At 34.6% G+C, this 17415-nt stretch overlaps 1 protein-coding gene across 4 annotated transcripts; it reads right to left on the reverse strand.

Moving 5' to 3' along the window:
* On the reverse strand, window positions 54–9847 carry LOC107630661. 4 transcript variants are annotated; one of them, XM_016333865.2, is made up of 10 exons: window positions 9302–9801; window positions 9058–9160; window positions 7002–7102; window positions 2557–3257; window positions 2186–2424; window positions 1896–2099; window positions 1715–1807; window positions 1520–1624; window positions 1002–1403; window positions 54–271 (listed from the first exon to the last, which is right to left on the reverse strand). In XM_016333865.2, exons 4-9 carry the CDS (start codon window positions 2984–2986, stop codon window positions 1260–1262), a joined length of 1215 nt encoding a protein of 404 aa, XP_016189351.1. In that variant the 5' UTR covers window positions 2987–3257; window positions 7002–7102; window positions 9058–9160; window positions 9302–9801; the 3' UTR covers window positions 54–271; window positions 1002–1259. The 4 variants fall into 4 exon arrangements, with proteins under 4 accessions (XP_016189351.1, XP_020974712.1, XP_020974710.1 ...); XM_021119053.1 differs by lacking the exon at window positions 2557–3257 and having other exon boundaries at window positions 9302–9796; XM_021119051.1 differs by lacking the exons at window positions 7002–7102; window positions 9058–9160; window positions 9302–9801 and adding exons at window positions 3461–4232; window positions 4311–4833.

The raw sequence follows: 17415 nt of genomic DNA on the forward strand, positions 1-17415 counted from the left end.
ACATCCCAAAATGATAATAATCACAAAATAAATCTAAAAATAAGAAATTCAAGAAATCTAAATCATAAAAGTTTCATTATAAGATAGATATGTTTAATCTTTAGTCTAAACAACACAAATCCAAATAGAGTTAAATTTTTTCAATTATATGTAATACCTCAAAAAGTACATAACACATCAAAATATTACATTTACATAACTAAGGTCATTGTAAGACCCATCCTATGTGATATTTGTATGGGACATATTTTCTTCATCACATCATGTCTTCCTGCACGTACGTAAAAGAAATAAACATGTTAGATATCTTGCAAAAATGGTTTTGATAATGCAATACATATGCAGCAAAAGAAGGGAAACATTCATCCACAACAAGACTCAAGAATTTTTCACAACCATCATTCACTTCAAACAGCAGCTATTGCAAGAATGTAGCAGTAGTGATAGCTTAGACTCATAAATTCATCAAAGTTATCACTACTGCACAAATAATTCAGAATTTAAACATTCCAGCAGCAGCCAACACAAGAATAAGGCAGCAATAATACTATGCAGCAGCATCATATAAACCAGTTTAGCACAAAAGTAAAACAATGAAATAGCAACATAGGATCAATAACAGTTTAAACCTAATCAACAGCACGAAGCAAACTAATTTAGCACAGGGCAGATCAATGAAGCAGCAGCAGGAAACTAAATTAGAACAGGGCAAGTCATTACCAGCACAGAAAAACCAATTTCAGATAGAATAAATATCAGAGTTCAAACCTAAATCCACTACAAAATCAATTGACTACCTAACCACCTAATTCAACTAAGCTAACTTAGTCAAACAGCAACCTAATCAAGTAACACTAACATGGAGTTTAATCAAAAGGAAATTTTTAACAGAAGAAACTAATTCCACTCAACTTTGTAAACTCAATCCCACTGAAATTCATGATATATCATTTACCAAAAGCATACTATTAATTTAACTAGAAGTTTTGAACAGTACTTACTTCCATATCCTTTGATACATGGTTCGATCCAAGTGAAGGAGGAATGCTTCGCCGCACATCAATTGGTGCACTACTCGCGTCAGGCGGAGATTGTTGGGCAGCTTCTATCATTACTTGTACTTGTTCTGCACTCATACCAGGATTGACTTGTTGCAACAATGTTTTAATCAAGTTTGTTAAACCGTCCAACTTGGAAGTTAAGTTATTTTGATTTTTCTCCATAGTTGAAACCACTTCATTATGTTGTTGCTGCATTTGTCAGATTTCCTTCTCCTTTTTAAGAGAGGATTTTGTGACTGATCGACCATAGAAACGAACTCTTCCATGTCTCTCCTTTCCGAAAACTGTTTGAACTGCTTCATCATCATTGTATCCTGCTTCTTTCAAATTTTGAAGATGTTCCTATTACACAAAAATAGGATCAAAATAAATGCATGCACCCAACAGCTTTAGAATAAATAAAAATAGCTAACACATTTCTTTTTTGGTGTACTTTTCTAAGAGACTAAAAAACTAACAATTGTCTCTTGTGTTCCTGAATCAGTCTCTCCTTTTTTACTCGTACGAGTTACAACAAACATCTCAGATTGTGATGGATCTTCATTGTCCTCCTTCTTTGCACGCTACAAAGAAACCACCAACATGTGACTAAGTAAACACACATAACATGAAAGATGCAAAAATACTTGAAATAAAAAGCACAAAAAAAATACCAATTCAGCGCGTACTAATTCAAAACTAACTGGACCCATTCGATGATTCCATTTTTGCTTGGATCTATTTTCACGATTTTTGTCAGAAATAACCTACATTTGTTGCAATATAAAATTAAATAGAGTTAGTTAAATACACGATACCATCATTAAAGCCAAGAGAGTTGTGAAAATAACTTACTTTGATGATATCAAGCCTCCAAAATTGAACTAATTTTCGAAAATGCAGTTCAGGTACAGTCATTGGACGATTTTTCATCATCTCTCTAAATGAGTTGTACGGTGTATAGTGATATTTCTTTATGTGTTTCTTAAATTGCTTCCATGCCTCTCCGATGGTATCTATGACCCAAGGCTCAGCATCACTAGGAATGTTATATTTAGACTACAAGTAAACAACGAATAATGTTATTTTACCATACATGCTAAGCCTATTTGTAAACAATTTAAAAAGGAGAATGATCGACTCACCTTTGCATAATCCAACATTGAAGTTTTAGTCTCAATGGACACAGCTTGCCAATTAGTATATAACAATGTGACCAAATTAGAGTTTCTTGCAAGTGTCCCCAAGAACCGACTAAACAATTGAACCTGTGTCTTTGTTGGGCCTATGGGTTTGCCATTGTACCATGTTAACTCTATTTGTGTCTCCAAAGCATGAATATGCTTGAGTTGGGTGGGACCACGAACTTTTTTCTTTTTGGTACCTATTTCCAATGTCGTTACTAGAAAATATTAACAAAAATACTAATCTAATGAATAAAAGAGTAATCTAATGAATAAAAGTTAGGTTGGTGCCTTTCACTATTTGCTATTGAAGAAAGGGATAAAGGCATTACCGAGTTGACTGTCACTACTATCACCAATGGTTGGATTAAGCTCATCATAATCATATTCATATTTTTCATCATTTTCATCCAATGATATCCCATATTTTTCAAAAAATTCGTCTAAAGTCATAGCAGGGATAAGAGACTCAATCTTATGTTCTTCTTTGTTGGCATCTTCTTCATTCGATTCCTTCATCGGCATCTTATTGGTCGGCTTCTTGCTTTGACCCTCAGCGTCATTGGTATTTATCTTGACTTTATTACCCTCCACCTTTGATTTCTTCATTAGCACCTTCTTCCTAGACGGCTTCTTCCCACCTTGATCCTCATGTTCAACGGCTTTCATCTTGACTAAATGATTTTCTTCGTTGGAGTTCATTGTTGGCATCTTGATTTGATCCTCACCGTCTCTGATGTTTGTTATCTTCTTGGTTACCATTTTGCTTTGACCTTCATCGTCACCTCTTGTCAGCACCTTTTTTGGTATCTTGCCCTTTTTCCTTGTCTCATGTTTACTACTATTAGCCCCACATGCAGCTAAAACATGTTCCCTTTTTATTTAAAATTGTTTTAGCAAGGAATAAGCACTTGTGAATTGAATTTTTCCTGAATTTTTGACTGGACTCCTCATCTTCAAGGGACTTCTTTGTGACTCTATTTGTGACAGGGTCCTTAACCTTTTTCTTTTCAAATTTCCTTCATTGTTCATACTGTATAAAAAAAAAACAAAAACAAAAAAGAAGTCAAATAAAGCATCAATACTAACATTGCCAAAATTAAAAGAAAGAAGAAACATTGTAACGCATTAGAAAATAAAGTAAACAAACATGTGGTGATGCATTAGAAAATAAACATGATAATGCATTAGAAAATAAGTTAAAAAATAAAGCATCATGGACAATTTGTGCACTACCTCAAATTCAGCATCACTTTCAAAATCATCAGACACTATTTCTTTGTCTTTAGGTTTGATCTTGTTCGGTGTCACATCAACAATAGTAGGTCGCACACCCTGTCTAACCAAGTCTACCTCACCAATATCACTTAAGGGTATCGGACTATTCGCCGATTCATGTGGCTCTCTTATATTAGGGTCAAACTGTAATTGGACACCAATGTTAAACAAGTCTCTGGGAACCGTTTTCATCACATAATGCTTTTGGGGAATATATGGATCTTTCACATAAAAGCACTGGTGTGCTTGGCTTGCCAACACAAATGGTTCATCTTGGTAACATCTTTTGTTGAAATGAACGTATGTCAACCCATAATCATCTTCCTCAGCCAGAAACCACTCACACTTAAATAACACAACTTTAAATTGGCTATAATAGTCTAACTCGATAATATCCATGATTCTACCATAATATCTTATATTGGCCTTGATTGGTTTTTTGTCCTTAACACTCGCAAAGCTTGTAGTTTCAGCCACCACAGTGACACCACTATTTTGCGTTTTCCGCATCACTTCTCACCGCTTAGTATGAAATCTGTACCCGTTGACAACATAAGCAGAAAATGATTTTGCAACTTTATTTGGACCCTTAGACAGCTGTCGTATCCAACCGGGAACATCATCCTTCATGGCACGTCACGTAAACCACTCGATAAAGTTTTCATTCTGATTTTTAACGATGTTCCACTTCCGCTTCCGCTTGTCTTGCTTTTGTTGCTCACAATGTTCTCTACAAGGAGTGTATATTATTATGTAATACTACCAAGATTAGTCTAAGGAATAGAACTAATGAGAAGTGCAAATTTACCTCATGTAAGGCTCCACGTTATCGCAATTGTTCAATACATATGCATTAGCTTGAAGGAGTGACTTTTCGTCCAAAATAATTAGTTGCCCTTTTTTTCCACCCAATGGACTTCCCTTGTTTGTGAACAAATTTGAATCAGGATCTTTGGTTGAAGTGCCTGCATCATTATTTCGAGATACTTTGTTGAATCTTGTTTTCACTCCCTCATGCAAATATCTTGAACAAAAAGTTAAACACTCTTCAGCCAAATAACCCTCCGCAATTGATCCTTCTGGACGACTTCTGTTACGTACATACCCTTTTAGTGTGCACATGTATCTCTCAATCGGATACATCCATCGAAACTGGACAGGACCACCTAACCTTAGTTCATTAGCTAAATGAATAGGCAAATGAACCATTATATCAAAAAAGGTCGGCGGAAAAATCCTCTCCAACTGGCACAAAGTCTCTACAATCTCCAACTCCAAACCATTAATCTCTTCTAACGAGATTTCTTTTTGACATAGCCGACGAAAAAAGGAACACAAGCGCACTAGAGGAATAGCAACATGATCTGGAAGAATGCTCTTGATTGGTATCTGCAACAGGTAATGCAACATGAAGTGAGCATCATGAGTCTTGTAACCTTAAAGCTTTCTCTCTTCTTGTTGTACACAACGAGAAATGTTTGAAGCACTTCCATCAGGCAATTTGTTTTCTTCAAAACACCACAAAAAATAGATCTCTCTCCTTTGGTCATGAAGAAGCATGCTCTAGCAAGTTTAGTTCTTTTGCCATCCTTAGTATTTATTGGGTGAAGATTCTTTCGAATGCCCATCTCCTTAAGATCATAACGAGCTTTTGCATGATCCTTTGTCTTTCCAGGAATATCCAATAAGGTACTAATTATACTGTCAACTATGTTTTTTTCGATATGCATTACATCAAGGTTGTGCCTGATCATACAGTGCTGCCAATATGGTAACTCAAAAAAGATTGATCTTTTTTCCATTGGCCTTTATTTTTGCTTTGCGTCTTCCCAGAGGCATTATCTACTGACTTTAGCATATCTAGAACCTCTTCACCTGTTAACATTCGTGGTGGACCCCTGAATTCTGTTTTTCTATTAAAAGATCTCTTATTAGACCTCCATGCATGATCAACTGGCAAAAATCTCCTATGGTCCATGTAAACTGTCTTTTGGCTATGTTTCAAGTAACAAAAAGAAGTATCATGGTTACAACAAGGGCAAGCTAACTTTCCTTTCGTAATCCAACCGGACAACATCGTATACGCTGGAAAATCATTGATTGTCCAAAGAAGTGCAGCATGCATTTGAAAAGTTTCATTCTTAAAAGAATCATATGTATCTATCCCTGACACCCATAGCTCCTTCAGCTCTTCGATCAATGGTTGCAAAAAAATATCAATATTATTACCTAGTGAACAAGGTCCAGGTATGATTAAAGAAAGCATGCAATATTCTGACTTCATGGACATTCAAGGGGGAAAGTTGTACACCATTAAGACAACTGGCCATGTGCTATGTGACACATTCATAGTTCGAAAAGGATTAAAACCGTCACTTGCCAAACCAAGCCTCAAGTTGCGTAGTTCTTTTGAAAAGTTTGGGTACCGACTGTCCAAGTTCTTCCATGCTTGGCCATCAGCAGGGTGCCTTATGCAACCGTCTTTCAAACGCTGCTCATCATGCCACCTCAACGCCTCTGCTGTGTTTGGGCACATAAAAAGCCTTTTAAGCCTTGGTATTAAAGGAAAGTATCTTAAGGTTTTCGCAGCAACCTTATGAACTTTATTCGGAAGCGCAAAGTCATCTTCGTTACCATCCGTAGTAGGAGTCTGATTATATCGAGACTCTCCACAGATACGGCAAACTGAGTCATTTATGTACTCATTCCGATACAGCATGCAGTCATTAGGACATGCATCAATCTTTTCATAGTCAAGACCCAACTCTTTAACCATATTCTTAGCTTTATTAAAAGAAGTGGGAATGTTCAAATCAGGTATAGCTTCTTTCAATAACTCCAAGAGGGAGGTAAAAGATGTGTTACTCCACCCATGTAGACACTTCAAGTGGTAAAGACGAATGATGAACGATAACCTCGAAAATCCAGATGTACAATTCGGATATAATTCCAGACCTGCTTCGTCTACTAGCTTATAAAATCTCTTCGCATCTTCATTCAACCCACTGTTCCCCTCCTCAAGATTTGCCATATTTTCGAATGCGTGACGCAGCAACCCGTCAATATCATCAAGGCCGCCTCGATCATCCATGTCAGTATCTACTGCTGTTGGGATTACTGATTCCCCATGATTAGTCCATCGTTTATAACCTTCGACAAACCCATAGCAAATAAGATGCTCATATACGGCGTCTCGTTCACGCCAATAAGTGTTTCCACACTTTGCACACGGACATTGGATTTCTTTTCCAACCGGTTTTTCCTTTAGGAAGGCAAACTCTAAAAAACTATTTACACTAACTATGTACTCGTTCTCAAATCTTGGTGAATCCATCCAATCTTTTGACAAAACATGATTAAACCTAATAATGCAAATATCTGAACTTACTAAACATGGTCTAATAGGTCAATTATAGTGACAATCTAGCTACCATATACACACTACCTAAATAACTAGAAGCTCAAATTATAATATATATCAAGTATGATATAAACTTACTGCTTAGTTCCTTCATTTTGAGATGCCATTTAAAGTTGTTATACACTGTGCCACAATAACTACTCAACTCCTTTTGTCTTTACCAGTCCAAAAATAATATCCTGTATGCAAAACAAAACAAACAAATTCAGGAGAAGGTAAATCTATATGAAGAATTAAATTATTAAACCTCCCTTCCCTGTCTCTAAATTTTATTTGAAAAAAGAAAAACTATATTTTTAATTTTATTTTTTTAACATCTCTAAATTTTATTTGAAAAAAAAAACTATATTTTTTAATTTTATTTTTTTAACATCTCTAAATTTTATTTGAAAAAAGAAAAAATATATTTTTTAATTTTATTTTTTTTAACATTGGAAAGAGCATTAATCTTTAAAATTGGTCTTTCAATTTAAGTTTTATACGAAATTAATTGTACCTTAATTTTTATTTAAATTTATTAATAAATAATTTTTTTATACACTTGATTTTGACATTAAAAAGGGGTTATGGTTAATTAGAGTATGTAGGGGCACAGATAAGATAAAAAGGGATAATTGAAGGGATAATAAATAATTGAAGGGATTAAAAGCTATGTTGCAAAGATAAGATAATAGTAGGGGCACACATATATATAAGAGAAAATTGAAAATCACAAACCTCACAGAATAAAAAGTCAAAATTCACAAAAGTAAAATAGAAAACACAAACTGTTTTCAATTTCGGCATAACAAGCAGTCAATCAATCACATAGCATTATATTTATAGCAACATGTCTACACCTAATTGCAATTTTTTTTTTCATTTTCTTTTCCAAGGCAACGCACAAGCTGAGCAATGGTGCTCCTTGTTTCTATGAAACTATTTTATAAAAAGTTCTCATTACATTGCACAGCAATACTATTTATAATTACTCTTAATGATCCCCACTATCCAACAGCTAATTCCTATTTCAAAATACTAAAATCGAAAACAACAAATAAATGAAAGCAGCATAGCCATTTATTTCCAGCAATATAAGTAAACCATCACTAAATAACTAATAAATGCAACAATAATTTGCTGTCCGAACACAAATTCAAGTATAATAACAGAACAGTTTACATTCATGAATTGCAATATATCTTGGCCTTATGTGAATGCTAGAGTAGAATGTTTCAAACTAAATTAAAATAAAATTCATTCAAGTGAAGGCATGATATTATTAGTGGAACATCTCAAAGGATAAAGCTTACCACTTGCTGTCACAAAACTTTTTTAATTAAGGGATGAGAAATATAGAAGAAATAGTCATATAAAAAATAATTAGTTTTTTTTTTCTGTATTTGGGCCTTGGCACAAGATTTGTGATGAACAACCAATATCACATTACAAAGCTTTAAAATCTTGTATAACATTAAATACATAATCAAATGGCACTGCAAAAAAACATTGACAACTCTTGCAAGGAGAAATTAAATACACATCTAAACAAAGACAAGCAACAATTCAATATCACATTACACAAGCATGCATAATTTGATGAGAGCCGTGAGAGGCCTTGCTTTCTTGTTGAACAAGGTTAATTAACTATCATCACTGATGACGTCACCATAAATTTGCTGACAAGGACATAAGGGGAAACAAGGAGGAATGAAAAGCCAAGTTTTAGTCATCATCATTTACCACCATAATATACTATGTAATTTTGCCATCTAGACATAATATTTAGGGATACATTGATTTATAATTTACATTCTAGCATATTAAAAAGGTCAAATATGATAAGAGCAAGTATTTAGTTAAAATAGCCTTTATCTTATTTTTAATATTGTATTTGTGTGACATAGCAGTGGATTATTTTGACAGGGTAATACAACTTTGCTGTCACTCTCTACACAAAGAACTACCCATAGCAGAAACTACATCAAGATGCAGCTAGTGATTTGATCAACTCAAATATATAGTGACTTCCCCAACAGGTAGGCGGCATAAACATTCTAGATTTTTTAAGTTCATATATAAGTAGTTATTGATTGCAAAAATAAATCACACAATCCTGCATAAACTTAAACTAAGGTATGTTGAATAATTTTACCAAGCCGTGGCTGAGAGTTGTGATATATAACTTCTCCCGCTTCAATACCAGTCTCCTCCCATGTTCTCTTCTCACATGCAGCTTCATCCAAACTTTCTCCAACCTAAATACAACAAGTGGATACATGCAAATTAAACTTCTACATGTGTGTACAACTAATTAAAACTATAAAAACTAGAAAATGATCTATGCAAACTTAGGCCAATAAAACCTAGTTCTATTTCTGCCAATCCAATATGCTTACCACTTAATAGCATCAAAGGTATTAAAACCCTATTGCTGAACTTGAAAATATTTACACGAGCACCCAAACTCTATTGCTTCTGCTGAACTTGAAAAGAGTACACATGGTGAGCTCACGGTGACAGAGAGCTCGCGGTGAGGCAGAGACACGACGCGAAGCAGTGACGGCAGCACATGACGCGAAATAGGGAAGCAACAACAAGCCTCGTGAGGAGGCAAAGAAGCAATGACGACCCTCGGCTCACGCAGTGAAGAGAGACAGAGTTCAGGTCCGCGATGGAGGGTTTTTGCCTTCGGCGATGGTTGGAGCTGGGAGAAAGGGAAACGGCGCAATGGAGAGAGACTGAGTTGAGCTCCGAAGGAGGTAGAAGAAGAAGAAGAAGAACGAAACGGTACACCACCACACACAAGGGTTTCGATGGCTAGCTAGGGATTTCTTCTTTTTCTTTTTTTTTTCTAAGTTACCAACTGGGACTAATGGGGATTTTGGGAGGGAAGGGGGAATTTTGGGAGGGAGGGAAAACGGCCACGTTTTGGTTTTGGGGAGGGATGATAAAAATAAATGAAAAAAATGGGATTTTAACTAAAGAGAAGAAACGATGCAGTTTTGGGATACCTATAAAAATAAAATTAAAAAAACCGTGGCTATAGGGTACTTTAGGCCACCCTTAATAACCGTGACCATAGATACCTTTAGGTCACTTACCAAAACCGTGACCATAGACCCTTTTAGGTCACCCTTTTGAAAACCGTGACCATAGACCTTTTTAGGCAACCCCTCAAAACTGTGACCATAGACCCCTTTAGGCCACCCCCAAAAACCGTGACCATAGACCCTTTTAGGTCACCCTTTTTGGTCACTGTAAAAAACCGTGACCATAGACCCCTTTAGGTCACCCCAAAACCGTGACCATAGACCTCTTTAGGTCACTCCAAAAAACCGTGACCATAGACCTCTTTAGGTCACCACAAAAAACTGTGACCATAGACCATTTTAGGTCACCCTTTTTTGAAAAACCGTGACCATAGGTCCTTTTTTGTCACTGTAAAAAACCGTGACCATAGACCGCTTTAGGTCACCCCCCAAAACCGTGACCATAGACCCTTTTAGGCCACCCTTTTTTAAAAAACCGTGACCATAGGTACTCTATGGTCACCCTTTTTCTAAAAACCGTGACCATAGAGGGTCTATGGTCACGGTTTTTTACCGTGACCAAAAAAACCGTGGCCATAGACCCAAAATGTTGTAGTGACTTTTATTTATTGTCCTTAAGTTGGACCTTTGGTGGGGCTTTTCTATGGTGGCTTACTCCACCTTTGAATCCTAAAATTTGAGCTTCCTTCCACTATGCACCTTGCTTCTTATTGCCAACCAACACCCAACTCTTTTCTACTTTCCAACCCACACATAGTTTTAAGTTGACCATCCGTTTCTAATAATGCATATTGATATAGGCCAAGGAAATTAAAGGATGAGATGGTTACCCATTCAACTTGTAATTTGGATGGTGACTTAGCAAGGAAGATATCTAATGGTCTTGACATTGTAGGCTCCACTTCCTTTGGCTCCTCCTTGATGACTTCCATCTTTTGACAACTTTCTTCAATTTCCTCTTGTTTGCTAACTTCTTCCAACTCCTTCTCATTAATCAAATTATGTGTTGGAGATTGCGCACCCTCCTCAACATCAGTTTCACATTCAATGGAAAAGGCTTCAACAAGATCACCATTGTCACTTGGTGTAGAGTTGTCTTCAATGATGGAGTTTCCTTCTTGTTCAACCTCCCCTAGATCTTCTTCAACTTCTTCTACTTCAACAATCTCCATCCCTTCCACTTGTTGCAAAATACACTTCATTTCCTTGTTCTCAAGTTGAGAATCCAAAATTTCCTTCATGATACTGTCCTTGGTTGATTTTTCACATTCATCATGTGGTTGAAGAGGAGATACACTAAATCTTGGAGGTTGGAAGGTGTTTTGGTTTAGGTGGAAGTATACGGGACATAAGTTCTTGGAGGGTAAAGGTGAAACTAGTGAGTGCGGTTTGGAGCTCTTCTTGCTCTTGCGGAATGATACCAAGTGTATCATCCATGGGAACTTGGTTTGAAGGGTAAAGATGTTGGGGTGGTGGTGATTCAATGGTTGCTTGTTCATAATTATCACAAGGATATGCATAGGGGGAATATGGACTAGGATTGTGTGGAGGCAATTGGTGAAAATAGGATGTGGATTGAGAATATGGTGGTTGGAATGATGGTGTTTGAGGACTATGCTGAGAGTATAGTGCATGGAATGATGGTGGTTGAGTGGCATAATCATGATAAGAACCATCATATCCATTGGAATGATATGCATTATAGGAAGGATTACCATCATAGTAGCTTGAATAAGGAGGTTGCCATGGTGATTGCTCATATGGATGTGGCTCCCTTCTCAAGAATTCATCTCTCCTATAATGTGAGACATCATTCAAGTTTCCATTACCTTGAACATAGTCATAACCATATCCAAAACCACAAGGATGAGAATTCATATGGAAAAGAGGAAATCAAAACAAAAATCTCAAAAAGGCAAAGAAAAGTAAACTCCTAATTACTAACAAGACCTAGAATTAACCAAAAAGCTAAATATTCACAATATGGACATATTCACAATAGCCAATAACATAACACTATTGCAACCCCCGGCAACGGCGCCATTTTGATGAGAGAGAAATTATTGTTGGTAAAGAATTTCTTAAAGAAATCTCGTTGTAAGCATAGTTCTAAACCAACAAACAATTCCTCACATCAAACATTTGGTTGTCACAAGTACAAACCCCTATAAAAATAACCGAAGTATTCAAACCTCGGGTCGTTCTCCCTAGGAATTGTAATGAAGTGTTCAATTATTGGCTATGAAGTATCTTTTGGGGTTTTTGAGATAAGAAACAAGAAATGTAAATGGCAAAAGAAATAAACTAACAATTAAGGAAGCTCTTGGCAAGGTATGAGAATTAGAAGTCCTATCCTAATTATCATCATCAATTGTGACATGAAAATTGTTCATTGCTCCCACTTAGTTAACCTCTAACTATGAAGGAAAGTCAAGTGGATACAATCAACTTGAGACCACAAGTCCTAGTCTAATCAAAGTGAAAGACTAACTTTAGTGACATTCAAGTTAATTAGCAACTTCCAATTATCAATCAACAAGAGAGTTTAATAATTCAAGAGTCACCAATTACTCAACCTAAGCCAAGAGGAACAAAAATCTAACTCATAACTAGAAGAAGCATTTCAACAAACACCTAGTGGGCAATACAAACAAAGAACACATAAATTGCAAGAATTAAAGGAATCTACAACTACAAAAGCAAGAGATCAACAATAGAGAACCAAAGTAATTATGAAACAACAAAGAAATCATGAATTGCATTAAAAGAAAATGTAGATCTACAAGAGAATCCATAAACTACAACTAACAATACAAAAGAACTACAAGAGAACTACAAGAGAAGAAGAATTCTACAACTACAAGAGAACAATTAAAGATGGAAAAGGAAAATTAGAAGAGAAGAAGAAGTAGATCTAGATCTAAGAACTAAGAACCCTAATCTAGAGAGAGGAGAGAGCTTCTCTCTCTAACTAAAGCATGATGAAAACTAAACTAAAACTAACTAACCAACTAATCGGTTCATCCCTCTTCAATCCTTGGGTTAAATAACATCAGAAATGAGCTTGGATTGGGCCCAAAATGCTTCAGAAATCGCTGGCCACGAGTTGCCTTTAGTGAGTCACGTGCAGCTTTCCACGCGTACGTATCCCTAAACGCCAGGCAACTATGGCAAACTTTATATCATTTTGAATTCCCGGATGTTAGCTTTCCAACGCAACTGGAACCGCCTCATTTGGACCTCTGTAACTCAAGTTATGATCGATTAAGTGCGAAGAGGTCAGGATTGACAGCTTTGCGATTCCTTCATTTCTTCATGAGTTCTCCATTTTTACATGCTTTTTCTTCATTCCCTCAATCTAATCTTTGCCTCATAAACCTGAAATCACTTAACAAACATATCAAGGCATCTAATGGAATCAAGGTGAATTAAATTTAGCTATTTTAAGACCTAAAAAGCATGTTTTCACTCTTAAGCATAATTAAAGAAGAATTTACAAAATCATGCTATTTTAGTGAATAAATGGGAGAAAATTTGACAAAACTCTCTAAATTTAACACAAGATAAACCTTAAAAATGGAGTTTATCATTAGGTTGCATATTTTGTGATTTGGTTGATAGAGGTTGAGTTGGATACTTAAACTAATCAGGGATTCAATCATTTTAGTCCACTTAGCCATATTCATCTCACCTTGACCCTAACCCCATTACAACCCTAATAAGTCCTCATGATAATTGCATTCATGCATCACATGTTGTTGATTGTTAGATAAAAAGTAAATTTTTGAAAACATGATTAGAGAAGACTTGAGTGATTTGACCCTAAACACCAAGTGATTAGTGTGTACACACTTAGTGAGGGTTCAATTACTCAATTCTATGTCTCCACACTTCTTATCATATATTCTTGTAAGTTGCTTCATTTTTGATGAGTTAAATCAATTCTTTAGATTTTTGATTGCATTGAATTAATTCTTTGCTTGGCCCTATTTGTCTATACTCTTGTTTGGGAATTTGATTGCTTGTTTTCACCAATTTCATAGGATATTATAGATAGATAGATAGATATAGTATATAATATGCTTGCATGCATTTAGATAGTTGCATTCAATAAGTTGGTGACCCCTTTGGTTATTCTCCTTGTTGGTTTAGCATGAGGACATGCTATTGTTTAAGGGTGGGGGAATTGATGAGTCCATATTTTTCGATATATTTTAGCTTGATTTGAATGGATTCCATCACATAAACTCAAACTTAAGCACCAAAATAGCATACTTTTGTATTATCTCCCCAACTTGGACCTAAATGTGAAAACATGCGTTTTGTGCTTAAATTAGTGATTTTAATTCCACTTTCATGCCATTCGATGCCGTGATATATTTTGTGAGTGATTTCAGGTCATTTAGGCAAGATTGGCTACGCAGAAGTGGAAGAAAGCATGTACAAGGGAGAATACATAAAGAAAACAAGGAAAAGCATACACAACAAAGTGTGCATGCGCACAAGCACCTGTGCGTACACACAAGAAGGAATTAGCATGTGTGCGTGCATACAACCCTCTGTGCGTACGCATAGGAGAAAATTCAGAAAAGTGTGCGTACGCACACATTTGTGCGTACGCACATGACCCTGCACGTGGTTTCATTAATGAAACATGTGATGCACGAATTCTGAGGGCTTTTGGCCCAATTTTGGAAGGCTAGAGGCTAAATTGAAGTGCTATATGAAGGGAATATCAACACATTAGAAGGGAGCTCACTTAGATAGTAGTAATTCATAGTATTAGGAGTAGGAGTAGTGTAGATAGCAAATTCTCTCTTAGAATTTTTACTTCAATTTACATTGTAGTATTTTATAGCAAGTTTGATCTTGGATTTTGCTTCTCTAATTGTAAGTACTCTTTAATTCCTCTTTAATTACATCAATTTTGCTCTCATTTCCTTTGGTTCAAATGCTTTGTCAATATTTACAATTTTGAGTTCTTGAAGTTTTGATTGATGAATTTAGTGTTTTGTGCTTGCTTTATATTTGTTTGGATGTTTATTGTTGATTTTGTGATTAGTTGGTTATAGTTTGCTATTTTCCTTTGCAATTTCTTATGATTTGGTTTTATGCATACAAGGTGTTTGTGAAAATGCCAACTTTAGAATTTGAGTAAATTTTTACACCTTGGCTTAGGGTTTGAGTTCCTAGGATACTAGAGTCATGATGTCCGACATTTAGTGGTAATTCTTGGGTAGTTAGTTGGCTCTTGTATCCGTTGAAGCTAGCTTTTTACCAATTAATTTGGTAAGTTAGCTAGGACTTATGGATCAAGGTCAATTATGCTTGCTTGACTTACTCCTCGATGTTAGGGTTTAACTAGGCGAGATTGACTCATCATAATTACCATAGTTGTGGTCATGACGATGATAGGATTCCTTGGATTCTTATTCCCAAGTCAAGGCTATCCTTATTGCATTTATAGCATTTTCACTAGTTTTGATCTTGTTTTGTTTTTACTTGCGTTAATTTCCAATTTTGATCATCTCTTAGTTCTTTGATTTCTTAAGTTCTTTTAATCTTTCGTTCTTTGATTTGGAAACCACTCTGTTTGACCTAATAACCGAAGGCATAACACTTCAATTGCATCCCAAGGGAGAACGACCTGAGGTCGAAAGACTCTCGGTTTTTTGTTTTACATTTGAAAATATAAACTTTGATTGATGGTCGATTGTTGGGTTGGGACTATACTCACAATGCCAATTCTATTTTGAGATAAAAATTCCTAACCCGCTTTAGGCGATGCACCAGTAACCCAACAATAATTAATATCATCGTTCCATCATACTTTAATGTTCTTCTCTGAATAAGAGGTACAAACTCGAAAAGCACATGATCAACAACGAATGCATCACCGCGAGCCACTGGCATTGGTTCAAGCACATGGAGAATATTATCGAGAACTCGCTTTCTGCAGAAAAGTTCTGGTGGCAACAAAGACAATGCCACCGTCACCTCTACCGCAGAAAACTCCCCTTGATAACCAAAGAGTTTGGTTATATAAGTTTTCCATACCTGAAAATCAAATTTCGTTAATTATTTAATGTTGACTTTGCGGCAGGACTATATTGAAGTTAAATGAAATTTTTTTGGATTTAAATAGGATACTTTAAAACTTAAAGAACAAAATAGAATTAAACCTAAATGTAACAGACCAATTTAATACTTTATTCTCTCGATATTTATGTGGTGTTTTATATTGCATGAAAATCTTAGTATCTTCTTACAGTTTAATTAGGTTAAAATTTAATTTCTTTGTTAGTAAGTCGTAATAACCTCCAATTATTTACGTGTATTTTTTAAAATTGTTGGAGTCTCTAACAATTTATATAAAATTAATTTAGGATCAAAATGTAACAATTTTCAAAAAAATGTAATTGAATAATTTTGAGATGAAATTATTTTATATATATAAATGGCTCCACTTTTATATACATGTATAAGGAAACATTTTGTTTTTGTGATATAATGTCTTTGTGTTGGAAAAGAAACTCTACAACATTTTACTATTATCAGAAAGTTTATAATTTTATGTCTACATCAAGAGTGGGTTATTTAATACAATCTATTTTTTTAAAAAAATATTATGTGTATACTAAAAATAAGTTATAATATAAATATATTTATTGTTGTATATATTTTAAATATATATTTATGTTTTAATATATATTTTATATGATAGTAATTGATATAGATTTAGCTCTCTTTTATTTTAAAAATATATTTTAATACTATAATAATAAAAAAATTAATAATATTTTAATATATTAAATAAATTGAAAATGTAAAAAGTTATCCTTTTCAATAATTTTTAATTAGTAAAATATTTCCTGTTGTGATATTGTTAAAATATGTTCTTAGAACATATGTTAATAACACTGAAATTATATTAGCTTTTCGAAAAAAAATATTTAGAGCACTCTAAAATAATAATGTTAGCTAATTTGATAAAAATACCAGTAACAATGTATTTTACATTAATATTAATATATTTACTAATATGTATGAATTTGAGAGGGACATTATTATTATTTTTTTGTGAGCAAGGGACCTTATCAATTTAATTAAAAGTGTCAAAATTAACTCGTTATTTACTTATGTACCATTGGCATAAAAAAATATTATAATATAGTAACTAAAATCTAATCATCACCATATATAAATTCTTGAATTGCAGGTAAAACTACTTTTATAAATTTAAAATTGCGAGAACATATAAAATGATAGAAATACCTTGTTTGAGTTTTTAAAATCATATTGAAAATAAATAGTGCATTTTTTTCATGAATTATTATTTGCAAGTAATATTTTCTCCTACAAAAATAGTATGAAGATTATTTTGTTTTTCAAAGATAGGGAGACTTGAATTTGTAATTTCTAGGTGAGTATAAGAATACTATGCTATTTGAACTATTGTG

The sequence above is a fragment of the Arachis ipaensis genome, chromosome B03, assembly GCF_000816755.2.
Source record: "Arachis ipaensis cultivar K30076 chromosome B03, Araip1.1, whole genome shotgun sequence".
Classification (NCBI taxonomy): domain Eukaryota; kingdom Viridiplantae; phylum Streptophyta; class Magnoliopsida; order Fabales; family Fabaceae; genus Arachis; species Arachis ipaensis.